Source organism: Panthera tigris, chromosome A3 (genome assembly GCF_018350195.1).
Source record: "Panthera tigris isolate Pti1 chromosome A3, P.tigris_Pti1_mat1.1, whole genome shotgun sequence".
NCBI classification, from domain to species: Eukaryota; Metazoa; Chordata; class Mammalia; order Carnivora; family Felidae; genus Panthera; species Panthera tigris.
In genome coordinates this window covers 27,902,586-27,928,571 of record NC_056662.1, presented here as the reverse complement: position 1 = coordinate 27,928,571, position 25,986 = coordinate 27,902,586, and the positions used below count along the sequence as shown (strand labels likewise).

General features: G+C 53.5%; 1 protein-coding gene across 1 annotated transcript in view; it reads left to right on the top strand.

Moving 5' to 3' along the window:
* RSPO4 (R-spondin 4) overlaps positions 1-25,396 on the top strand; it is a 31,351-nt gene extending 5,955 nt beyond the window's left edge. Inside the window, exons 2-5 of the mRNA XM_015537009.2 lie at positions 20,020-20,208; positions 20,669-20,809; positions 22,575-22,760; positions 25,169-25,396. Of these exons, the coding sequence (XP_015392495.2) occupies positions 20,020-20,208; positions 20,669-20,809; positions 22,575-22,760; positions 25,169-25,272 (620 nt within the window). The 3' untranslated portion in view covers positions 25,273-25,396. The remainder of the gene's footprint in view (positions 1-20,019; positions 20,209-20,668; positions 20,810-22,574; positions 22,761-25,168) is intronic.
* The last annotated feature ends 590 nt before the right edge of the window (positions 25,397-25,986 follow it).

The following is a 25,986-nucleotide window of genomic DNA, read 5'->3' as shown; positions in this document are numbered from 1 at the left end:
CCGACTGAGACCTCTGAGACTGATACCTGGGCAAATACGGAGGCTCAATCAGGGCAGCACATCACCCACGGTCACCCGGCTGGGGGTGGAAGTGAGGGTACAGTCGAGACTGGGGAGGAGGGGAGGGCGACTGTGGAGAGGCAGAGGAAGGCAGTCTGTTCCGGAGCCTGAAGGTCCTGGTGTAGGGCCTCTGAGAGCCTCAGTTTCCCTGGGTGGCTTGGCCGGGCTGGGTCTTCTGTGCCTTTCTCCCAGGTCTCGGGTAAACGTCAGATGAGGAGTGGAGTCAAGCGCGCTAAGACTGTTGGCGGAGGCTTCTTTTTTTTATTTTTTTATTAAAAAAAAATTTTTTTTAACGTTTATTTATTTTTGAGACAGACAGACATTTATTGAGAGAGACAGAGCATGAACGGGGGAGGGTCAGAGAGAGAGGGAGACACAGAATCCGAAACAGGCTCCAGGCTCTGAGCTGTCAGCACAGAGCCCGACGTGGGGCTCGAACTCACGGACCGTGAGATCGTGACCTGAGCTGAAGTCGGACGCTTAACCGACCGAGCCACCCAGGTGCCCCATGGCGGAGGCTTCTTAATAACGAGGGGCCAGCCCAGGACCGGGAGCCTCATATGGGCCCCTGGAGTTACCTGTGTGCCACATAGGTCCGTGGCTTGGCTGTGTGGTTCCATCCGAGGGAGCCGGCCGAGACCTGGGCGGGACTGAGAGCCATCCCTGCTTCAAGGCCAGACCTTCCCTTAGAACCATGGACGCCGTCAGTACACAAAGCGGCCCCAGGCTCGATAAACACCCAGGATCACACTTCTCACCTATATTTCCACACACATAGAGGTTCCTAAAAACATATATATGTATTTTTTTCTTTAAAAATACTTAACTCTCAGGGCGCCTGGGTGGCTAAGTTGGTGAAGTGTCTGACGCTTGGTTTCTGTTCAGGTGCATGAGTTCGAGCCCCGCGTCGGGCTCTGTGTTGATTGACCGCACGGAGCCTGCTTGGGATTCTCTCTCTCTCTCTCTCTCTCTCTCTCTCTCTCTTTCTCTGTCTCTGCCCCACCCCCCACCCCCCACCTCTCAAAATAAATAAATAAGGGGCGCCTGGGTGGCTCAGTCGGTTGAGCGTCTGACTTCGGCTCAGGTCACGATCTCGCAGTTCGTGAGTTCAAGCCCCGCGTCGGGCTCTGTGCTGACAGCTCAGAGCCTGGAACCTGCTTCGGATTCTGTGTCCCCCTCCTTCTGCCCCTTGCCTGCTCATGCTCTGTTTCTCTCTGTCTCTCAAAACTGAATAAACTTAAAAAAAATTTTTTTTAAATAAATAAATATAAAATTAAAAAAAAATAAACTAAAAAGAAAAATACTTAACTTCTGCTGACATCAAAGGTTTCAAAAAGTCTGTTTTTGATCTGGTTTTACGTTCAAGCGTTAACTCGATGCCAGGTGCCGTTACCCGTATTATTTTATTTGATTTAACAAGACCAGGCACTGTTCTAAGTACTTTATATATATGAACTGATTAAGTTTTCTTAATAAACCTATATGAGGTGGGCCCCATTATGATCCCTGTTCTACAGATGAGAAAACTGAGGCACAGAGAGGTCAAGTAACTTACCCAAGGCCACACAGCCGAGGCTCAAATCCTGCCCGGTCCCAGAGCCCGAGCTCAGTCATTTCTCGGCCTCCCAGGTTTGCTGTGAGGACTCTTATCCATATTTGGCAAAGGAGGAAACTGAAGAGAGAGGGGCATTACATAAAGTATATGCAATCGCCATTTTTATAGGTCAAAACCGGCCCCACATTAGCAATTTCATATGCTTCAGTCCAATAGCTTGGCAAAGTAAGTTTGGCAAAACCAGGATTGAAACCCAGACAATTAATTCCAAAGCTTGGGTGCATAACCAGCCCGCCAGGCCTTCTCCCAGTTCAGCCACACAATAGCCCGTGAGGTGGTTTGATCCTATTATTCTACAGAGGAGGCCCTCCAAGCTCAGAGAGGGCAGTTGACTTGCCAAGGGCGCAGAGCCAGGACGGGGAGAAGCTGGGATGTGTCTCCAGGTCCCCAGGGGCCGGAACCTCTTATCTTGGCCCCGTGCAGCAGGCGGTGCTATTCAGACACATGCCCTCGGCCCCAACCTCGGTGATCCCCCCCCGCCGGGTCCCACAGGGAATGGTCCGGTTCCCACCGCTGACAAACTCGTCTTGGGCACAGCGGCTTCAGGCCGGGCCACCCCCTCCTGCCCCGGGATGATTTCTTGGAGTCATGCTGTGTGATTCATAGAGCCCCCGCTCTGCCATCCATGGTGGAGGCTCCAGTGCGCCACCGTGGTGGGGGTTCTGTCTCACCAGCTCAAAAGAAAAGCATTCCCAAGCCGGGGGGACCCAGACCGCATGGGGAAAACCACTCCCTTTTGCCAGAAGCCTCCACTTTCCCTGAAGCCCAACAGCAGTGCCCACATCCGCCGGGGCTGAGACACACAGAGAAGGAAGGTCACGACTGCCCTTCAGGAGCGTGCTCTGGTGTTGGCAGGCAGGCACAGCTGTCCCTAGCAAGTCCCAGATGAGCAGTGGGTGGCCAACAGGCTGTCACGAAGGCCATGGGCTCTGCCACTCACTGGCTAAGTGACCTTGGGCAGTTCACCTCTCCCTTCTGCGCGTCTGTTGGCTAACTTGCAAAGTAGGGCATTCCTAGCAAATAGGGGGTGCTCTTAAGAGTTCTAGCACCAGGCAGGGAGGATGGGATTGGGGCTGGACGTTCATGGGCTCAGCTCCCACCTCTGCTACTGCCTTGCTTGGGTGAAAATATTCCACTCCCGGGTCTCAGTGTCGTGTATCAGTACAATGGGGACACTGATAGCATTTACATCATATGGTTGTCTTAAGGATTAACATTATGCATGCAACCCACCTGGGAGATAGTAGGTGCTCAATAAATCGTGACACCCGTCACGCACCGTGAGGGGTTGGCTCTTTCCAGATCAAGTGACTCTGGACTTTCCAGAGTCCAGAGCTGTCCAGCCTGGCGTCAGACACGCCCCGGCCTGCGTTTGAAAGTCCTCAGGAGACCTCAGGAGACTTGTCAAAAGAAGGCCACCTTGAGGACCCCAGATTCAAAGGAGATGGTGGTCCTAAGTGCTGTGTGACTGTCGCACAGTGACTACCGTCTCTGAGCCTCTGTTTACTCTGTGAAATCCGACTCCAGAGGACAGCAGCGAGGCTGGAAGAATGTGTGCGTGTGTGTGCGTGGTGCTGGCACATTATAAATGTATAAATGATGTGATGGCTATTTGTGGATGAGGCCGTCGCGGGGCCTGACGTCCTACCCTGTACCCAACGCAAGCTGGAAAAACCCAGTCAGATGCCGTCTTTTGGACATGCTTTTCCTTCCTCCTGCCCCCGTCCCTCCCTTCTGGCAGGCATCTGAGTCCATCAGACTCCCTAATTCATAGCACATTATCCGCACCAGCCGTGCAAAATCCTGCCCTTGTTTTCTATTTTATTTTTCTTGCTTTCTTTTTTAAATTGTTACAAATTGCTGGTTTTTTATTTCACTCTTACATTTGTTTCACTTCTTTAAACTTTGTTCTCTTTTATCCCACGTAAACAGTTTAATTTTATTTTTAAATTTTTCACCAATTACTCCAGGGGAAAGAAAAAAAAAATAAAGTTTTCACCATGTTTCCTGAATATTTTTCATCAATTTGTAGGACTCACGGTGTTACCTGTATATTGACCCCATGTTGGTTCTGACATTGAAAATATCTTTCTTCAGCCCAACACCCATCTGCTAACTTTGTATGTCCTTTGGAGTTTAGAAATCATTACCCATGATGCTGTTCATGTGGTCAAAGCCCACGAGCTTTTTGGGGAAGGGGGTTGTCTTCTGCCTTCTGGTCTGGGCTTTTTAATCTTAGAAAATGTCCTTATTAGGGGCACCTGGCTGGCTCAATGTGTGATTCTTGATCTCGGGGTTGTGAGTTCGAGCCCCACGTTGGGCATAGGTTATTTAAAAAGAAAATCTAAAAAAAAAGAAAGAGGGGCGCCTGGGTGGCTTGGTCGGTTAAGCGTCCGACTTCGGCTCAGGTCATGATCTCACGGTCTGTGAGTTCGAGCCCCGCGTCGGGCTCTGTGCCGACAGCTCAGAGCCTGGAGCCTGCTTCGGATTCTGCGTCTCCCTCTCTCTCTCTGCTCCTCCCCCACTCATGCTCTGTCTCTCCCTCTCCTTCAAAAATAAATAAAAACATTAAAAAAAAATTTTTTTTTAAAGTATTAGTGAGGTAAGTTAGCTCTCCTTGTGGTTTCTGGCTCATTTGTCTTTCTCCTTTGAGTTACTGGTAATATCTTTGCCCATTTTCCCACTTTAGTTGTTCCTGTTTTTCTTATTGATTTCTAGGAGTTCCTTGTATATTAAGAATGATGATCCTTGGCCTCCTCTGTGTGTAAGTGGCTTAATGATCAGACTGAACATGTGACAGAGGGTTGCAAATATGGCATGTGCTTTCTCTCTCTCTAGTTCTCTGTTGTATCTCTAAAACCCAGTCCCGAATTATTTGGGCAGATCTCAAAGCTTTCTGGTATTAAAAAACCCAGCCCTGGGGCGCCTGGGTGGCTCAGTCGGTTAAGCGTCCGACTTCAGCTCAGGTCACGATCTCGCGGTCCGCGGGTTCGAGCCCCGCGTTGGGCTCTGGGCTGATGGCTCAGAGCCTGGAGCCTGCTTCCAGTTCTGTGTCTCCCTCTCTCTCTGCCCCTCCCCCGTTCATGCTGTGTCTCTCTCTGTCTCAAAAATAAATAAAAAAATGTTAAAAAAAAATAAAAAAATAAAAAAAAATAAAAAACCCAGCCTTGTGCTATATTTTAAAAACATAGGTCTAATTTCCAACTCTCTTCTTCCCCCTCCCTGACTTGGCTCCTGAGTCCATTGACCTGCCCTGTGGGGAGATGTGCCGTGCCCTCTCCCTCCCTCCCCCTCTGCACGTTGAGGGACAGAATACAGGGGGTAGGGACAGGGACAGTGGTCTCTTCGGTCTCTGGTGCTGCTGTAGCCTCATAACGCTCAGCACTGAGTAAACTTGGGGCCTCGTCACCAGCGAGCAGAGGGGCAGGGGGGTCAGGTCTGAATGTTCCTATGCCCCGCTTCATGCCCCCGCCATGGGACAGATGTCATAACTGTGGCAGGGTGTGATTTATCGGGGGGAGGAGCATGGGCTCTTGTTCTCCTGATTTTCCTACCTCCCTCACCACCCCGTGGCGTCCCCACAGCCTCTTGGCTCTTTGGGTTGGGAATCCAGAGCTTGGATCAAGCTCACCTGCCTCCGTCAGTCGCTTAGGCAGACAACTGGCCCAACGGTGGCAGTGCGGTCTTCCCCGGGCCTGCGCTGGCCCCTTCGGCACTCCCCTCCTTCCCGGTAGAAATGAGAATGGTCCGTAAGTGTGTGTTCCATCAGGGGACGAAACGCCATTTCCACGATCCTCAGGCACCCTCCAAACTGTGAGTGGTTCCCTTGCCACCCCAGCTGGGTCGAGGGAGGTGGGGAAGTGCGGGACAACCTTTCTTGGATTCTCTTCAGAAATCCGTTTATACAGGCTGGGGAGGCAGTGGCAGCAGAGAGGATGGGGGGGGGGGGAATGCCAAGATACCTGTCCCCCCTCTCACTAAGCCCTGGAGGGGGTGTCAGGTCCCAGTTGCATACCCCCGAGGCAGCTCTCTTTAGAACACAGCGGCAGGGGAGGGGAGGACTCAGACGGTTTCCACCCTTTGTCACAAGCTTGGGAGCAGCAAGTCCCGTTCCTTCATTCATTCAATGAACGTTTACAGAGCACCCGGCGTACCCAGCACTGTGTGTAACACTGGGAGCGGGGATGAGTAAGACAGAGAGCCTAGGGAATCTATCTTCCAATCTAGAATCATTCTGTGCATCTTTCTAAAATGTTTCCACAGGTCTGTGATTTGTCTCCTTTTATTTTTTTAATGTTTATTTATTTTTGAGACAGAGACAGAGCATGAACAGGGGAGGGGCAGAGAGAGAGGGAGACACAGAATCTGAAACAGGCTCCAGGCTCTGAGCTGTCAGCACAGAGCCCAACGTGGGGCTTGAACCCACAAACTGTGAGATCATGACCTGAGCTGAAGTCAGACGCTTAACTGACTGAGCCACCCAGGTGCCCCTCCTTTTTTTTTTAATGTAATGTTTTTATTTATTTTTGAAGGAGAGAGAGAGACAGAGCATGAGCGGGGGAGGAGCAGAGAGAGAGGGAACCACAGAATCCGAAGCAGGCTCCAGGCTCTGAGCTGTCAGCACCGAGCTGACGCGGGGCTTGAACTCAAGAACCGTGAGATCATGGGCTGAGCCGAAGTCAGAGGCTTAACGGACTGAGCCACCCAGGCGCCCCTCTGTGATTTGTCTTTTAACTTTAATAAGTTGAACAAAAGCAAATGAGATGGGGTTTTTTGTTTCCTGTTTTACCCTGATGTTCCTGGAGTCTAGGAAAGGGTGTGGTACCTCATAGGTATTTAAGAAATGCCTGTCGGATGGATGTGTAAATGCATACTGGACCCTTCCACACAATGGGTTTTGACAGATGGAGAAACCAAGGCTCAGAAACAGGGAGGGACTTGCCCTAGGACCCAAAGATCTGAGGCAGGAGGCTACATCTGGGGCTCTCTCCCTTCTGCTAGGATTCGAGAGGGGAAGGGAGCCTGTGGGAAGAGACCAGACCCAGAATTGGGTCCGCGAAGATGCTTAGCGCTTGCCTGGAGGCCCAGACTGGATTCTCGACTCTGTCACCCCCTCAGAACCTCCTGATCCCCAGGGGGGTGCTGGTTGAGAGGGGCTGGAGCTGTCGCTGGAACCCTGACAGCCCTGACTTTTAGGGCTGGTCCCCTTCCCTGGTGCTTACTGGCAGTGGGGCCCCAGGATTTCTCAGTGCTGAGCGCTGATCATCTATCCAAGGCTTCCTTGGGCTTAATTTTATGAGGTGAGGAGGGTGTTTATGTTGGGCCTGTTCTGAGGGCTAGATTCTCCCTAATACTCAATAACAGCCACCAGTTACTAAGACTGCCTGGCCTTAAATCGCAGCTTGCCGCTCATCAGCTGTGTGATTCTGGGCACCTCACTTACCTTCTCTGTGCCTTAACTTCTTTGTCTGTAAGGGAAGATACTAACACCTCACCGGGTTATGGCGACAGAGTCTGGCCGTGTAGGGGCTCCACACTGCTCACAGAAGTCCCGCTGCCACACGTCTACCGTCTGCCTGACACGGGTTTACAGATGGGGAAACTGAGGCCCAGAGAGGTTGGTTTGAGGTTTGAACCCAGGCTGTCTGCTGGCTGCTGTGCCACCTCTCCTGCCACCACTGGAACTGTGGGACTTTGGGGCTTGAAGGTCCTTAGAGATGGTCCAAGCCCTCAGGGGCTGCCTCCAGGAGGGGGTGAAGCGACCCAAAAGGACCGGGTTCAAGATCCTCACTCTCACACCCATCCAGATTTCAACCCAAGCAGCTCTATTCTTTCCTGCCCTGTTAACTGAATGCCCATATCTCATCTCCTTCTGGGGAAAAAAAGGCTTTCATAGCGGAAAATATTTTGAAAGCCCCTTATCAAGACCAATCCTTTCGTTTTCTGCTGGGGAAACTGAGGCGTGGGGCGAGGAGGAACTCTGCCAAGATCATACACGGAGTCTGAGTCCACACTGAGACGGGTACCACGGTCCTGGTTCCTAGCCCTGTGCTCTGTGCCTCACAGGACTTCAACAGGACAAAGTAAAGGAGGTTGCTTATGTCAAACCTGGTACCTTTCTCCAATGAATCTTAGGAAACCAGGCTTTCTAGTTCCTCTTAGAAAGTTTCCCCCACCTTCCCTGGAATCCTGGCACTCACATCCTCCCGGGGCTTGCGGGAGGCTCCTGGTTTAGCCCAGTGGGCATTGCCCCCTACCCACGGCATATGGCATCGGGGTGCCAATATTGGCTGGACATGTCCCACCAGAGTCCTAACTGCTGCAGACGTCCTCCTACTCAGCCAGAGCTGAAGTTTTATAGCCTCTCAAAGAGCCAGGAGGGGCCTCCGCAAATAAAGAGCAACGGGGAATCATAAGCTCCCCAGGGGAGGGAAAGGGTTAGGGTTGATTGAACCCCAGTTCTGCCAGCTACTTTATACACAGGTCTCAGGGTACTTTAGAGCAGCCAAGTAGGTTTAGAGAGGATCAGAGAGGCAAGAGACCTGCCCAAGGTCACACAGCAAACCATACAGAACCAGAACTGGAGGGAGCCAGGAGCTGTCTGAGTCCACTCCCCACCCTACAAGTACTGAGCACCTACTGTGTACCAGGCATCTACTCTGCCAGGTACTAGGGCGATGGCCGTGAGCAAGCCAGAAACGCACCCACTTCAGGGAGACTCCGTTCATGGGAAGGGTCATGAGATTTCTTGAGGACCTACTCTGCGCCCTTTTGAGCAGAATGCATTTGACCCTCAAAATATCCCAATGAGGTAACTACAGAAGAAGAAACTGAGGCATGGAGTATTCCAGCAGCTTGTTCCAGGCCACCCACCACAACAAACCGCCAGTCCCTGTAGCTGGAAAAGAAAAGGAACCGTTTTCTCGATACTTTTTCCCAAAAGAATGGCAACCGCGTCTACTTGACAATTTTGTGACAGTCTCACACGTAGGACAATCGCGAGACAAGTTCTTACACAGTTTCACATGCTTGGCAACATTACGACACCTTCACACCCAAGACGGTTTTGTGACAGTTCCGTAGGCAGATTGATTTGCTGACAGTTTTACAGTCAGAGCAGCTCCATGATGATTCTATGCATGGATGGTGGGGTGCTGACCTCTGGGGAGATGTGGGTCCCAGGGAAGCCACCTGGAACATAGGACTGTCTCTGCCTGGTCCCGGTCTCAGCCGGCTGCTCCCACCTCCAGTGCTGCTTGCTGAGTGATGCAGGATCCAATAACAATCCTTTTTTTTTTTTTTTTTTTTTTTTGCAAGTGATTGTAAAATGACGATTTTTCTGAAGGTCACTAGCACTGCTTTGGGCTGCTCGGCTCCCACAGGGCTCCCCAGGAACACAAGTGTGGCCGCCCTTAGCGAGTGGGTAATGGAGGGCAGAATACATCTGCTGGGTCCAGGGAGGGTCGTTAAGGGATAGGGAAGCGGAGATTTGGTTCGATGAGAGTTGGGAGGCCGGGCACGAGCAGACCGCTCTGGACTGTGTCCACCCCCACTCCCCCCTACCTGGCAGGAGGGCCAGGCAGGGCTGGCACAGGGTGAGGATTTCATGCTTCACCCCTGAGCACTGGAATCCTTTTGATGTGCGTTTCACCTGCCGGCACACACCCCTCATTGTCCTAGCAGCGCGCGCACGCACACACACATACAACCCCAGTCCCTCCCCTTCCTGCCTTGCTGAGCTTGGTAGGGACTGTCCCCAACTCACGCCACTTGGGAAAGCCCTCCGATGAGTGGTAAGAGGAGCTGGGTTGCCCCTTCCAAATATTACCCCCACCCCTCAGCCACCATCAAGGCCACTGGAGCAAGGTAGCACTGTCTGGGGACTCTGTTGAGCTCTGCTGCTTACACTGGTTGGCCTAAGAGCCTCAGTGTCCTCACCTGTATAACGAGGGGTGAGAACAGCACCAACCCCCTTGGTTCTTAAGATGAGGTCAAGGACCAGCACCATCCACGTCCCTGGGGAGCTTTGTAGGAAAGCAGAATCTCAGACCCCACCCAGACCTTTGGCATCAAAATCTACACTTGAACCCAAGATCCCTGGGCACTTTTGTTGCAGCATCAGTGTTTGGGAAGCCCTGGCTGACCTCGCAGTGTGGATTTTGAAGAGCATCTGAGTTCATACAAATACAGCACCTAGCACACCACCACAGTCTTTAAACCAACCCCCCTATATTGAGAGGTGGTGATGCCCTCTGCTTTTGACAAGCAGCCCCGGATGATTCTATGTGGATTTAAATCTGAGGATCACCAGGGGCTGGGAAAGAACAGATGTGGGTGTGAATCCTGGCTCCCTTACCATCCTCCGTCCTGTCTTCCCCCGCCCATGTAAGCCAACGTCAGTAAAGGATTCCTTCTGGATTCTGACCTGGGGGGAGGGGAGCAGAGCACTTCCCTACCTCCCAAAGCCCTGGTGGGGACAGCAAGAGAAACCCCCAGAGAGAATTTGGAAGGGACGGGGAGACAGGCATTTGCTCCCTGGTTGACCGCACACGTGCTAACCTGTTCTGTGTCACAGGGGTGAGAATGGCAAAGGGGGGAAATGAATGAGACATGCAGAAGGGGCAGACTCAGTCCCTGGACAGCCTGCACTTGTGTGGCCAGGGCCAACTTCCTGCCTCAGTCAAGGTCAAATGGACGTGGAAGGCGGCAGTGGCTTTAGCACAACACTGGAAACTTAGCAAAGACCATAGTAGGGGGACGTGTTATTCATTGTGGAGGATTAAAGGGGGGGTGGGATACCCTGGCACCCGGGAGGAGGTGTGGCCTTAAGATGAAGCCTTCGGGTTCTGCAGTCGCCCTGCTTGCGTCTGGCTGTCCACTCCACCTCTTACTAAGTGACCTCGGACAAGCAGCAGCGGTGCCCTGAACCTCAGTTTCCTCGTCTCTGAAGTGGGTATGATGATCGCACTTAAATGCCTTTTGCAGCATCCCCACATGGAACGGTGAGCAGCTACGAAAAAGAATAAGGCAGAGAGGTGCAACATTGGCCAGGATAGTTCGGATGAGCAGAAGCAAGGTGCTGACTCGTCTGTGGGAGGCGCTGGGGTTTATCCCCGCCCTCCTGGGGCTCGCCCTTCAGTGGAGGAAAAGAGACACCATCAGCTTCCTTTACGATACATGAGCCTGGTCCTCCCACCCAGACTGCAGGCTCCCTGAGAACAGGTGCAAGGCAAGGGCGGTTTGAAGAACACTCCAAACTAGGCGCCAGCCCTCAAGGGAGCACCTTGGGTGCCTCCCAGGCATCTTGCATAAATCAAGTAACAAAATAGCGCTCATCCGTCTGCCCTGAGTTGTACTGAGCACTTTGCGTGGATGAGCTCACATCACGCCGACAAGTGCCTGGGAGCTGGTTGCCGCCGTTGTCCCCATTTTGCAGGAGACTGAGGTTCAGAGTAGTGAAGCCACTTGCCCAAGATCACCCAGCCAGGAAGCGGTGGTTGTCAGGCTCCAAAGCCAAGCGCACCTCAACATTCTGCTGAGTGTGTGGCCCTCTAGGTCCCCCCTGGGTACTGAGAAGAGGCCAGTGGGCTGGAGACCTTTAGCCCTGCACCCCGTGGGAGACTACAAGCTGGGAGTCATCTCCAGGGTCCATCCCTTGCCGGGATGGTGCAATCTGCCCTCCAGGCAGGGATGTGCCGCGGGGCTCCTCTGAGCCAGCTTCCAGCAGCGGCGACTGCCTCCCATATGTGGTGGCCGGAGTGGACAGGCGGGAGCCCACATGTTGTTTATTTCCTTTGGTCATCAGTGACATGTGTCCCCCACTTGCCAGGCAGGGATCAGAGGACGCACTGCCCAACGCTGTCTGCATGGGGCCCCCCTACAATGGTCTGGATCCTCCCCTGGGACAGAGCAGGACTGACCCAGGGTGGAGACTGGCCCTCCTCAGGTTGCACTGCCTCGGGGCAGGGGGTGGCATTCTCTTTCCACCCCCATCCTTCTCACCCCCAGGGAGAGCTTCAGGACAGCTGTGTTAAATCCTCTGTCGACCATGACACATGATGTTCTCACGCAAGACAGTTCCCCGGGCACACCCCAGTTAGGAAGAAACTCTACCCCCAAAAATGTTGACATCAAAATAAAACGTTCTGCACTGATTGCCCAAGCAAGTCCCGAATCACAAACAGCCACGAACGCATTGTAGGCGGTGATAGTAATATTCCTGAGTCGCTCATCAGTGTCAGGGTTTCTCAGGTCCTCACGACATTCACTGTAAGCTCAGCCAGTCTGATGCCTGTTTTGCAGGTGGGGAAACTGAAGCACAGAGAGGCTCAAGGACACCTGGGCAAGGATAAGGGGCAGAACTGGGATTTGAACCCACAGAGTCTGGCTCTTAACCCTACTCCAGTCTTCAAGCAGCGCCCGCATCCCCTGGGAACCTGTTAGCGATGCACGTTCTCAAGCCCTGCCCAGATCTGCTGCATCCACAACTCTGGGGGAGGCTCAGCCATCTGTGCTTTAATTTTTAAAATCTTTTAAAATGTTTTATTTATTTTTGAGAGAGAGAGAGAGAGATACAGAATCCGAAGCAGGCTCCAGGCTCTGAGCTGTCAGCACAGAGCCCAACGCAGGGCTCGAACCCACGAACCCACGAACCCACGAACCGCGAGATCATGACCTGAGCTGAAGTTAGATGCTTAACTGACTGAGCCACCCAGGCACCCCAGCCACCTGTCCTTTAATAAGTCCAAGGTGAATCTGATGCATGCCCAGGTTTGGGAACCCCTGCTCTACATTGCTTTCTAGCATCAGTGAGTGAAGTGGGTATAACATAAACAGAAGCTCAAGGATGATAACCCAGAGCAGCTGACCTTTGCCCTCAGCGGCAGGGATAAGTAAAGGAAATGGTGGGGCAGAGTGGCGAGCCTGTGTCCCATCTAGGTGACTTCAACCGAGTATTGCCTTGAAGGAATGCAGGCACAGTGTTGGCAGATAGGCTGGCTTTTTCCAGAGAAGTCCAAATGCCCGCTTTTTATGTGAAATCTGATTTTTTAAATGTTAGCAATCTATTCAAATTAGGGTGGGGTTTTTTTGGGTTTTGTTTTGTTTTTTAAGTGTGGGGCTGGAGTTCTTGACTTGGGTGGTATTGAGGGTGTTTCAGACTCGCTGTGGGCTGCTGAGGACATAAGCCTGCCTGGGAGGGCACGTAACTTTCAGGGTCGTAGATGTCACCCTGTGCCTTTTGGCCCCTTCCAGGAAAGCTCTGCAGGCTGAAGGTGGGTGGGAGGCATGATATCGCAGAGGTGACCTTGACTCCACTTGAAATTCCCAAGTGGAAAAAAATATGTTGAGCCATTGACTCCTCTTCCAACAAGGTGCCCGGGGGTGTTCTCAGGATGCGGTCACCCCGAGACTGGGAACCCTTGTTGGAAGACACAGGTCACTGCCTGATCCCCACAGAAAGGATAAAATTGCCCTTCACCCAAGACCAAAGCTGCCTCCTCATGTCTGCCCTGAGCTCCTCACCTTCCAGACCATCTCCCTGGACCCTGCTGTTCACCAACCCCTCTGGTCTCCGTCTACCCACCTGTGAGAGGGAGGCGGGTCCAAATGTGGACTGACATCCCACCCTGGGCCCGTGACAGTGAGGGAACAGGAAAGGAACTTACACTTATAAAGAAGCACCTAGGCCCACAGATGATGGGGCTCCTGTGCCCAAGGTCACTCCATGAGTGGTGAAGCCAGGATTGGAACCTGGGCACCTGCACCGTAACACACGTCCTTAGCTTTTCGAGGGCACAAAACTGGTCATGGCTTCAATATAACAACAATAGCTGCCGTTTATGGGGGGCGGGGGCTGCTATGTGCTGAGCTCAAAGCCGAGTGGTTTTCATGGACCACCTCCCTCAATCACAAGAACCCTGCAAGATAAGCATCATCACCCCCATTTACATGAGAATAACTGAGCTCAGAGTTAAAGCGTTTTGCCCCAGTCACACAGCTGTCCCCCAAAGCTCATAACCATTGAGCCCCTAGCACTGGACCTGACAGAGTCACATTGGTTGGATGCACGGACGAATGAATGAATGGATCACCCAAGCCTGGGCTCACGCATGCACTCAGAGTAGTTACTAGCCCGCGTCTCTCGGTAAACTGCCAAGCCCGATGTCATCCATTCTGCTGTCATTTTCTCGGGGAAAGACGAAGGGACTCACATGTCATTTGAAACCCCTCCAACTGCTGGAGGAAAACAGGGCCATGCATTTTGGGCCTGGTATTTTGACTGGGGGAGGATGGCTGTGATCATGGGAGACAGTTGATACAGGAACTCACTGGGGTGTCATCCTCTCTGAGGCCCCCCCCCAAAAAAAAACCCAGGGGGTGTTGCAAGTTGAGCTCAAATGCTTTCATTTAGAAATGTGCGTCTGAGCTGGATGAGGTCCAGGATCCAGCTGAGGTGTGGAAGAATCCAGGGGCTTTCAAAGTGTGCTCGTGGGGAGCACATGGCAGCACGGGCTCGTGGGCCCGTGGGGAGCCATGGCAGTCAGGCTGGGTGGCCCGCGGTCCAGGCCCCTTGGCCTTGCTGAAGCAGAGCAGCTCCGCCGTGGTCTGTTGAGCCCCACATACCTGGTGAGCCTGCATCGTTCTGATTGTGAGTTGACAGGAGGAGAGCTAGCTCAAGTGAAAAGCTATGGAGCTTGGAGCTATGGGCTGAGCCCAGCCTTGAGGGAGCCTTGAGGGGTCTCCATCTTCCCAAATCCCAACAGAGCGGAAAAGAAAACGCATGCACATGCACACATACACACACCTGTTAACCACCACCACCACCATCCCCCCAAAAAAATCTCAAGCCTAGCTCTTGTCGAGACACGTGCCTATGTCCGAACCAACCACTGTAGTCAAGGGCACCCAGTGTGGTGATTGCCCAAGTCTGGATTAAGTGTGTCTGGGTGGAGAGACTCTATGTGAACCTCAAAGTCAGAGAGTGTGGAGGGATGGGGTCTCTATTAGCAAAGAGAGGGGCCACAGATGCTAGTGCCCGCCAAAACTTCTCACACTTGGGCACTGCCTTGCCCTCCTGCAAATGTCCTCAGGTCAAGAGGCCAACCCAGACCATTTTCTGGTGGCCCAACGTCAAAATTCTCAAGAGAGGTGGTCTAATGGGCCCAGCTAGGAAGAGCCGTCAGTCCCTAGTTCAGTCCGTCCACCACTGGCCAGGGGACAGGGTCATGCAATCCAAGCTTGGTTGCCAGGTCTGCTTCTCAGGGAAAGGCAACTGTGAGCAGGAAAGACACATCCAGAACGCCTATCACATTTATTTTGGACTTACTGTAATGCACATTCCTGGGCTCAGACCAAGCCTCCCTGGGGATTCTTATACACAGTCAAGTTTAAGAACTATCAAGTTCGGGTCTTTCTAAAGCAGCATGGTACAAATTCTAGTTGTCATCACTTATGATTCATAGCATTATCTTGTCTCTACAGCCATGACCTTGGGGAGGGGAGAAATAGCATTGCTCTTTCCGACACGTTCTAGAGATGTGATGAAAAGCCACAGACCATCAGCATTTAAAGTCATTACAACATAGAGGCACTAGAGGGCATCCTAGCCAACCACCAGGACCAAGGATGCAGGAGGAGGCAGAACCACCTGGGGTTGAAAGATGCTAGTGACATCTGTCCCCTATGTGTGCACCCATGTGCGCACGCGCACACACACACACACACACACACACACCCTCCGAAGTCAGGGGAGGGTCCTTATCAGGTTCTTTTGTCTTCGGCATGTCAAGATATCACTCTACAAATAGTGCTGTAGCTCTAATTGGGGCTTATTTGCTGCTTGGCTGCCTGACCTTGGGGAAGGCTCCACCCCTTCTGGCCTCAGGATCCCCAGTGAAACTGCAGGGGTCAGGCGAATGATCCCGAAGCTCTTCCCAGAGACTGGAAGAAGTTTTACTTTGCCCATCTGCCACTTCTGTGGGCTTCAGCCCTCCCACCAGGCTGTGAGGTCCCATAACGGCAGGGGGCATGTGTGGCTCGTCCCCGTGGCCCCGGGCTCTGCCTGACAGAGTGGATCCCTGAACAAAATGCTCCAAGAGGGCAGCGGGGGCTGACTGCCGTGGGTCCCTGCCTCCACTGATTCTGCAGGACCCTGAGAGTGTCTTTCGCCTCTTTGAGCCTGTTTCCTCCCCTGCATTGTGGACAAGGACCCCCAAGTTGGGGTGTGAGTATGTCCACACGCTCAGTGTGCAGGAAATACGATTTTGTTTTTCTGTAACTGAACATAACTTCTAATTTGAACTCCTGTTCTGCCAAGCAGCAGAGATCGCCTCAAGCCGATTGAGGGTCCCTTTGCCCTTTGTTGGTGGGGCTGCATCTCAGGTCCAGCGGCATTTCATAGCATCAAAGCACTGGGGAGAGGTACCCTGGTCTCCACTGACGTCACTCTGTGACCACCTGCATGGTTGAAGACCCCACATCATCAGTCGTTATCATGCGGTCCTCATGGCTTAACCAAGAGGATTGACACTTTCCTCCCTCTCCCAAACGAGAATGTGAGGTAGACTGCCTTGGGCTAGTATGGCCTCGCGGTGGTCTCTCTGCCAGGTCCCTCTGCTGCCTGCACCTGCCCTGGCTCCTGCCTCCAAGTCTGCAGTCCCCGCAGGCCCACAAAGAAGGGGAGGAAAATAGAGCAGCTCTTCTTTGCAGGTCATTTGGCGTGTGGCACAGGACACTCCCACTGGAAGCCCATTGGTCAGAACTTAGATGTATCATCCCATACCACTGCAAAGGAGCCTGGGAAATGTAGTCTTTATTCTTGGAAGACATTAATTCGCTAAACAGTAGGGTTCCGTTATTGAGGAGGAGGGAGAATGAACATGGGGGGAGGGAGGACAACTTGCATAGCTCTCATGGCTGCAGGTCTCCACGGCTCTCAGAACTTCTGTCACCGTCCCCTGCCCAAGGCCTCAGCTTGAGGATGGGTCAGGGCTTGGGGAAGGAAGCTGGGAGGGGTGGGATTAGTTGTCCTCTGCCCCCTTTTCCCTCCCCCAACCCACACACACAACAGAGGCTAAACATTTTTTAAAGTATATTTTTATTGTAAAGTAGCTCAACCCTACAGGCAAGAGTAAAAAACATAACGGACCTTTGTACACCTGCCAGCCACTGGTAGCAAATGTTGCCATTTTCGTATTTGTTTCAGATTTTCAGAAATTACATATTACAGATTCAAGAGAAGTCTCCACCCTTCTTCCCGAATCCCCTTTCCCACTTCTCACCTCACCTCGGAGGAGGAGCCACATTCTGAATTCAGTGTTTCATCGGTCCCCTGTGTCTTTTACTCTTAATACTAATTTAAGTATCGTAAATGACCCAGAGTATTGCTTTGCAGAGTTTGGAACTTGCTACGAATGGTCTCTTCCTGCGCGATTCATTATGTTCATTATGCCGTTTGCTTTCTTTGCTCTCAGCATCGTCTCTGAAATGTATCCATAATGACAGCTACAACTCAGCCTCAGGCATTTATCATGGGTCCTGGATGTGGAATGTGGCTAGCGTATATGGCTGCATGCCAGCTGTGTTTCTCTCTTCTTTTGATACAGGGGTTTTTGCAACTGTTTGCTATTCAGTGATGCTGCAGTGAACATCTCTGTTCATGTCTCTCTGGGCACAGACACCAGAGTCTCTCTGTGTCAGTGGTTCTGAGAGCATAGTCAGGGACCAGCAGCAACAGAGTAGCATCACCTGGAACCAGTTAGAAATACAAATTCTCAGCATCCCCTCCCCCCCCCCCCCCCAGATCTACTGAATCAGACACTCGGGGTGGAACCCAGCGCCGTGTGTTGTAACAAGCCCCCTCCAAGAGGCTGGTACAAGAATTTGAGAAGCTCTGCTCTAGGGTTTAGACCACAAGTCAAGCGGCTGTGTTCGGCAAAGGCACATCCTCAAACGTTCTAGATGCTGCTGGATTTTTCTCCAGCGTTTACACTCTTATCAGAACAGAAAGTTTCCTTTCATCCTTGCCAGCCCTTTGTATTATCAGAATTTGACTTGTCTCCCGTTGGGCGGGAGGTGTGGGCTCTGTTCGTTTTTTCAGCTGAAGTTCTCTCTCTGGCCCCAGGGGTTCCCTCTTACGACATCGCACCTTTTCTCCGCCCCCAGGTTCCTGCGGGTCTACAGCTTTGGAAACACGCAAACCTCGACTCTGCTCTTCCCAAGGACATTAGTGAGGGTTCTCAGTTGTAAGCAACAGCAAGGGAGTTAGCAGCGGGATGTGGGGGGCTCCCAGAATCCAGGCAGCTGGAGATCAGGCTGGGAGAAATGCAGGATCCACACCACAGCGGGAAGGAGGGGAGGCAGAAAGGCCCCAGGCTGGTCTGGGCAGTCAGCTCGCTTCTACCTGGACCCTTATCCCCACATATCCTCCTTACTCTCTTTGTTCAACTCCCAGGACTCGGGGTCATGGGAATAAGTATCTGATTGGTCAATGCCCAGTCACTGCCAACTTGAAGAAGGGCTTGGCCTCCTTGGTTTTTGTTCCAGGGGGACACCGGGATTTGCCCTTCTCCAGGTTCTTTCACACAATGGGGAATTCCTCTAAAAGGCAGGACGGGGGGCCCCAACAGAAAGGGAGGGCAGAGCTGGAAAGTCAAGAACATCCTGTGCTGAGTGGCCATGGGCTCAGTGAGCCGAGATGTGTAACTGGTGTATTAAGCAGTCTGACCTTAAACGGGGTATAAACGTGGAACAGTTGAATGTGTCCCCAGGGCACCTGGGTGGCTCAGGCAGAAAAGCATCCAATTTCGGCTCAGGTCACGATCTCGCAGTTTGTGAGTTCGAGCCCCACGTCGGGCTCTGTGCTGACAGCTCGGAGCCTGGAGCCTGCTTCCGATTCTGTGTCTCCCTCTCTCGCTGCCCCTCCCCAGCTCATGCTCTGTCTCTCTCTCTCCAAAATGAATAAACATTAAAAAAAATATATTTTTAATGTGTCCCCAATCACCTCGAAGAAGCTGCTTGATCCTTCGTGACACCGGGTCACTTTCTGACTCTCCTCGGCTCCTGCCTTCCATGGTTTCCCTTGCTGCCTCTCACCGGGACACTTGCCATCAACCAGCCTGCCTGGGTAAGGCAATGGCAAGAGCACCGAAGCCTGGGTACTTCTAAGGGGCCCTTGCCACCGAGAAGCCCCTCGTGCTTGCCATGAGGGATGTGCAGGCTCTTTCACTGCTGCCCACCCACTCAGCCCTGCCCTTCTCTCCCTTGGCCTCTTTTCTCTGCTCAGAGAGGCCTGGAAAGGGGCAGATCTGCGGGGCTGCAACACAAGTGAGTGTCCCCCCGGGGCATGAGAAGCTGGTCACCTCTTTTTGCAGACACCCTGTCTCTGTGAGGAGCACCCTGCCTCTCTCCTCAATTGGTTTTGGGGGTTGGGAACAGAAGGAAAGCCACAGCAATCCGCCCCACCACTCCCCCCCCCCCCCCGCCAGGCTGACAATTCCAGTCTCCCATGAGCCCCTCTCTCTAAGTGGTCAGCTTAATCAGGTGATGGCCGGGATAGCAAGGACCACCCCCCCCACCATGAGTCTGGGAGAAAATCTCTTTCTAGAGGATTCTCCATCTCCTTCTTCCCAGCTTTGGGTCTGGTTGATGATTCTGGGGCAACAAAAATTTTCTTTCCTCAACTTCCTATGCTTGATGATGTTGGGAGCCCTTGATGGTGGTGACAGGCAGGAACGGAGTACTGTTCGGACCCGCCGCAGGGGGCCGAGGGTCTCCCCCACCCCCACATGCACGTGCACCCCACCCCCCACACGCTCAAAAATACACACCATCTCCCTGAAGGTTAAGTTTGTCTGTGAGTTATAGACAACTCCAGATGACAATGGTTTAACCAAAAGAGACATTGATTTCTCTCTCTTGTAAGTTGGCACAGGCAGTCCAGGGCTGGCACAGTAGTTCTACCTTCCTCGGGGACCCAGGCTCTTTTGCTTTTCTTTCTCTGCCATCCTCAACACGTGGTTCCTACTTCATGGTCCAGAATGGCTGCTTGAGTTCCGGCCATCATGTTCACGTTCCAACAACAGGAAGGACGAGGGGGTGACACGGGGCCCGCCCGTGCTTGTTAAGGCAGCGTTTGAGAGGTTGCACGCGTTGCTCTCCCTTATACCCCAGTGGCCAGATTGGGGTCACGTGATCATACCTGGCCGTGGGGGAAATGCCATTCATCTGGGTGGCCGTGTGTTCAGTTAATACGCTCCGCGAGGCAGTCTGAGCTGCTCACCTACGTGGTTTGACTCTCTCTCCCTCCCCCTCCCCCTCACCTCCCACCCCGGCCTGGCTGGCAGCGGGCACTGGTCTGGGGGGCAACTGCACGGGCTGCGTCATCTGCTCCGAGGAGAACGGCTGTTCCACGTGCCAGCAGAGGTTGTTCCTGTTCATCCGCCGGGAAGGTATCCGCCAGTACGGCAAGTGTGTGCATGACTGTCCCTCTGGCTACTTCGGCGTCCGCGGCCAGGAGTTCAACAGGTGCAAAAGTACGTGGTTCCTCCCTTGTCCTGTGCTCGTGCTGGGCCCATATCCCCCACCCCCCACCCCGACACGGCCACAGGGCAAGTGGTTTGTGCCTGAGCCCAGACTCTGGGATTTCAGGCGGGGTTTCGGGCTGACTCCGAAGCCGCAAGCAAGTCAGTGTCCTGTCTGGTCTCAGCACTAAGGGGGCAGGGAACCTTCGCCGCCACCCTATGCGCTGTGTGGCCTTGGGCATGTTAACTCACGCCCTCTGGACCTAGCTCAAACGAGAAAAGGGGTCCTAAGTCCTGACTCTGCTTTGCATGGCGACCCGGGACAAACCATGGCCATCGTTGAGCTTTGATGGAAATGGGGCAGAAAGTCCGCACTCCCAGCCTAGATTTGCTATGGGACGACATCAGACGAGCCGCTTGCCCTCTCCGAGGGCAGCCGCCCTCACCGCGGGCGACCTTGGCTCTGTTGCAGAATGTGGGGCCACATGTGAGAGCTGCTTCAGCCAGGATTTCTGCATCCGGTGCAAGCGACGGTTTTACCTGTACAAGGGGAAGTGTCTGCCCACCTGCCCGCTGGGCACCACGGCCCAGCCCAGCACGCGGGAGTGCCAGGGTGAGTGGGGGCCTCCTCGCCCCGCCTGCTTCCCTGCAGGGCCCGGTGCGGGGGGTCAGGAGAGCTGGAAGAACCTTAAGAGAATGTTGCGTGGTGAGTGGAGGCCCAACAGGTGACGTCAGGCACACAGAGAGGGAGCCTCCAGTACCGTCATTGTGATCGCCGTGACTACCGACAGCGGCTTCACTGTCCTTGCCAGCGGGAGGCAGCAGAGTTCACAAGAAGAGTACTGCCGAGGAATAAGACAGACCCGGGTTCACATCCTTTTCACTTCTCCCCTTCGCCTCTCCCTGAGCCTGGCTAACCTCCCCACCCCTACTTCAAGCTTCAGGTCAGGAGTCACCTCCTCCAGGAAGTCTTCCAGCCCCCCCCAGGCCCCTGGGGCCCATGCCTCCTCTGGGCTCCGGCACCTGCCTGTGCTTCCTCCCGTTACCGCAGGAGCACCCTGCCCTTCCCGCCTGACTTTTCTAGGCGGTGAACTCTGGGAGGCAGAGCCAGTCGGTCTGGTCACCGCTGCCACTCAGCACCTAGCACAGCATGAGGCACACAGTAGGTGCTCAGTCCCTGCTGGTCAAATCAACACATCTAGCAAAAGGACCGTTGTTCTCAGGTCTGGAGACCTGGCTTCTGGGCCCGATCGGGTCTGAAACGCTTACAGTGTTCTGATGTTGGACCCCCTTCTCTGTTCCCTTAGCAGGCCCCTTACCTACTCAAGGCCTCAGTGGCCTCATCTGCAAAATGGGGGTATCCCATAGCTGCCCTGTTCTTTGCCTACTTCTCAGGGGCTCTTAAAAGAATCAAATGTGAAAATATAATATATATATTTTTATATATTTATGATGTATATATATTTATATATATTTATGATGTATGTATTTATATTTATAAGTAAATATAAATATATACATCATAAATATATATTTATATTAATAAATATATATATTTATATACATTTATAATATATATTTATAATATTTCTATTATGTTTTTATATTTTATATATTTATATACTTATATTTATTATAGAAATATATAAATATATGATAAATATATAAATATAAAAAATATATATGTTCACATTTGATTCATATATATATGATATGATTTGATATATATGTACATATATATATATATATATATATATATATATATGGGTTTTTTTAAAGTTGTTTCCTACTGAGAACGTTCATGTCCCATGACCTCATTTTTCCTCACAACAGCACTGCACGGCTTCCACCTTCCACAGCCCATCAAAGGCACATGATCAAGGTCGAAGCAGTGTCTCGGCCCTGAGGGCCTCCCAGCAGACCTTCTGGCCTCTTCGCCTGGCCCTCCTCCTCCCAGCCTTCACCCTGCCCCTGCTCTAGCTGCCATCCCTCAGACACGGTCTGCCAGGCCCCCAGGGCTGTGCACACCTACCCTCATGGTGCTTCCTTCCGGTTCCACTGGATCACCTCCTCTCCCTTTAACCCCTCTGTCATCTCCTAGGGGAAGTCTTCCCCTCTAAAGCCAGTGGTCACCCCCCACCCCCTTCCCCCCCGCATCTGGCCTGGGCATGCTTTAGTCTAGCACCCATCCCGGGCTTTCATAAATAGATATTTAAGTGTCTCCCCTCTGCTCCTTGTGAGAGCTTACAAACCCCTTGCATGTGGAGACGGCGTTCGGGGAACAGGACCCCTCAGACCCTGCCTTTGGATCTGAAGGACACTCACTGCCAGCTGACCAGAACTGTCTATCTGTCTGTCTGTCTGTCTCCACCCAACAGAAGAATGTGAGCTGGGCCCCTGGGGCAGCTGGAGCCCTTGCATGCACAACGGGAAGACCTGTGGCTCGGCCTGGGGCCTGGAGACCCGGGTGCGGGAGGCCGGCCGGGCTGGGAAGGACGAGGCAGATACCTGCCAGGTGCTGTCGGAGTCACGGAAATGTCCCATCCAGAGGCCCTGCCCAGCAGGTAAGCACCAGGCCGGCATTCGGGGCTGCAGTGGGCAGGGCCCACGGGGGACTTTGAGCAGCTGGGGACATTGCCTGCCCAAATAGTGCCTGTAAAGCTGCCCGAAAGTCCAAGAGTAGCCATTCCTTCCCATGGGCTAAGCATCGCCCGCCCCGGTGTCCTTCCTGGCTGGGGTCAGTCCCAGCTATTAAAGCCACTGACTTAAAGAGAAGAGAGGCCGCGGAGGGTGGTAGGTACGTCGTGAACAGTGAGTAGCAATAATGCGCAGGGGGCCAGCATTAACTGTGCATCTGCTATTGCCGTGGGCAGTGTGCTAATTCTCCACCTTCGGGTCATTTAATCTGCACCATGACTCGATGGTGTGGAATCGTTACCATCCCCCTTCAACAGATGAGGAGATCGGGGCCCAGAGAGGTTGTCACTTGCCTCAGGGTCATGCAGCTAGGAAAGTGTGGACCTGGGATCCAAACGTAGGTCTGTGTGCAAAGAGGAATCTAGAGTCACGCTTCAGTGTAAGGAACCCGGAGCCAGGTCACGGGGGGCCACACAGCTGGCATGTGGTGGGGCCAGGACTCGAGCCCAGGGACACGCCTGATTTCAGGAGCACTTGTAGTCTGGGTTGGGAGTGCAGACAGCAGAGCTGGGCGGCCGGGGACAGAGGGTGAGGTTGAGAGGGGACTGGGGAAACTAAGACCCCAGGCCCGTGAAAACACCCACACGGACAGACGGACAGACGGAAAGTTCTCCACAACACTTGATACTTTGGCCACGCCTGTCACGGCACATGATTGCTGGTGGTGATTGGCAATGGAGGGACAGAGAGAGAGGAAATGTCTTCCCATAGGTGATGATGATGATGATGATGATGAATGAAGAATGAATGACAGCAGCAAACATTCATGCGCTGGGCCCTGTGGTCAGTGCTCTGTAAACCGATGCCTTTCGTCCTCACGACAACCCTACTGTGAGCTACTTGTATCCTCCGGGGCTCAGCTCAAAGTCCCCTCCGCAGAGAGGCCCTCCACGACTGCCCCTGCCGAGAGACACCACCCGTGTCTGGGACCGCCATCCCGTGGTGTCACAGCGCTTACTTCCTCCCAAAATGATGGCACACACTCTTGTGCTGCCTTGTTTAGTGTCTGTCTTCCTTACTAGAATGCGATCCCCGGTGAAAGCCGAGTCTTTGTCTGCCTTGTTCACAGCTGCCTCTCCAGGGCCTGGAACAGGGCCTGGCACACAGCAGGTGCTCAGTTAACATTTGTTGAGGAGTGGATGGGTGGGTGGATGGGAGGAAGGTGGGCCAATATCAGGCAGGCAGAGGGAAGGGCTGGGGACCCCACACCACTCACCCCACCCTCCTACCTTCAAAGCTGGCACAGCCACTCAGGCAGTGGCCACCCTTCATCCCCCAGATGCTTATGTCATTTCAGCTGACACAGCCAGCCCCGGAGTTTAGAGTGGGAGCCTGGCCTCAGCAACCCCTAAGGGTTCAGGAGTGGGTGAAGGGAGGCCCAGAGGTGGGCAGCCTCATCTAAGAGGATGACCCAGAATCTGCCCTGAGGGGTAAGTGGAGGCAGGAAGGCTGGGGGGAGAAGGTGTGGTCTTTTCCTCCACGTGAGCCGGGAGCCACTTGAAAGTGACACCAGGAAGTCCAACCCAGACTATGTCACCAGCCAAGCAAGGTCCCTGTTGGGCCTCAGTCACTTTATCTGAGAAATGGGACGAATCAGATGTTTGTGCTAGAAACTCATCCCCGCCGCAGGGTTGGGGGACTGGGGGTACAGTAGGGTCAAGGTTCCCAGGTAGGTCTGGGGTTTGCAGGCCAGGCCACCCCTCCCCACAGCACAGACTGTCATATGGGGGCGGTGGGGCCGTGCCTGCTCCCACACCTGCGGGACGTGGCTGCATGCAGGGGTGCTGGCTGAATGCTACTGTCCTCGTCGTCTGAGGCCAGAGCTGGGGCCCGAAGGTGAGTGGGGGAGCTGGTGCCGGGACCCGGGCAAAAGGTATGGAGTCTCCAGCTTGAAGCCTTGTAAACTGCAAAGTGAGTGCCCCCAGGAGGGTCATGGGCACCCCCCCGCGAGGCCGCCCTAAGTCCTGACTGGCCCCCTCGCCCCATGCAAACCTCTGGGCCTGGCCAGGCCACATGCCCAGCATGGTGGGGGCGGGGGTGCCCTCAGCCAGTCAGTGCCCCTCCTCACCCGCTAGGGAAGTGGGAGCAGTGGTCCATGTCGGGTAAGTTCCCCCGCAGTTCACGCTCCAAAGTGGAGTGATTGTAAGGTCAGCACCCAAAGGTGGTTCTGAGCCCCGCTCAGGGAGAGTGGGGGCCCACCCTCATCTGGAAGGATGGAGGGGCCTCCCGGGGCCCCGAATGGCCTCAGAAACAACACCCTGTGCTCTCGGTGCAGAGAAGAGCCCCAGCCAGAAGAAGGGCCGGAGAGACGGGCGCCCGCGCAAGGACAGGAGGCTGGACCGCACGCTGGACGTGAGGCCCCGCCAGCCGGCCGCCTGAGGAGCCCCAGAGCTGCAGCCCCCAGCGCCCCGCGCCTCCCGCTCCAGCCCTTTCCACCGCGGTTGCTGCTGCTGCTTTGTCCTTGCCTCTCCCCACCCTCTGTCCCTGTGCCCTTCCACCTTTCCTGTTTCTCTTTCTGATACTCCTTCATCTCTCTTCCTCTCCTCCCTCCCTCTAATCCTCTCCCTTCTTACTCATTTCCCTTTTATCTACCTGCCTTTCTTTTCCTTTTCCCCTGCTTTCCTTCCTGTTCTTCACCGTGTCCTCTGTGTCTCTTCTCTCTCTCCCTCTCTCTCTCTCACACACACGCACACGCACACACTTTGAGAGACCGACCGGTCTATGCCTTGCTCCCCAGATGCTCTATCTACTTCTTAAAGAAAGCAAACCACTTTTTCTAGGCCTTACCCTGACCTTGTCCTGACCCCAGCTTTGCAGAGAAGGGGTTTCCAAGGGCAGGGCCCAGGTCGCAGTACAGGCAGGCTGCTTGCGTCCGGACAGCCCCGCTTCTGCTCCAGAGGAGACCCCAGAACCCAGGGCTGTGAGTGCCCCCTGCTCAGGCCAATCCCTGGAGGCCATTTCCACGGCCCTTGGTCACCAGCTTGCATAGGAAGCCCCAGAAGAGGCCATCAAAGCTGGAAGGAATTTTGAGATTATCCAGGCTGCTCTGTTCCCCACCCTGGAGCCCCCTGTTGTACTCATGGGGAAACTGAA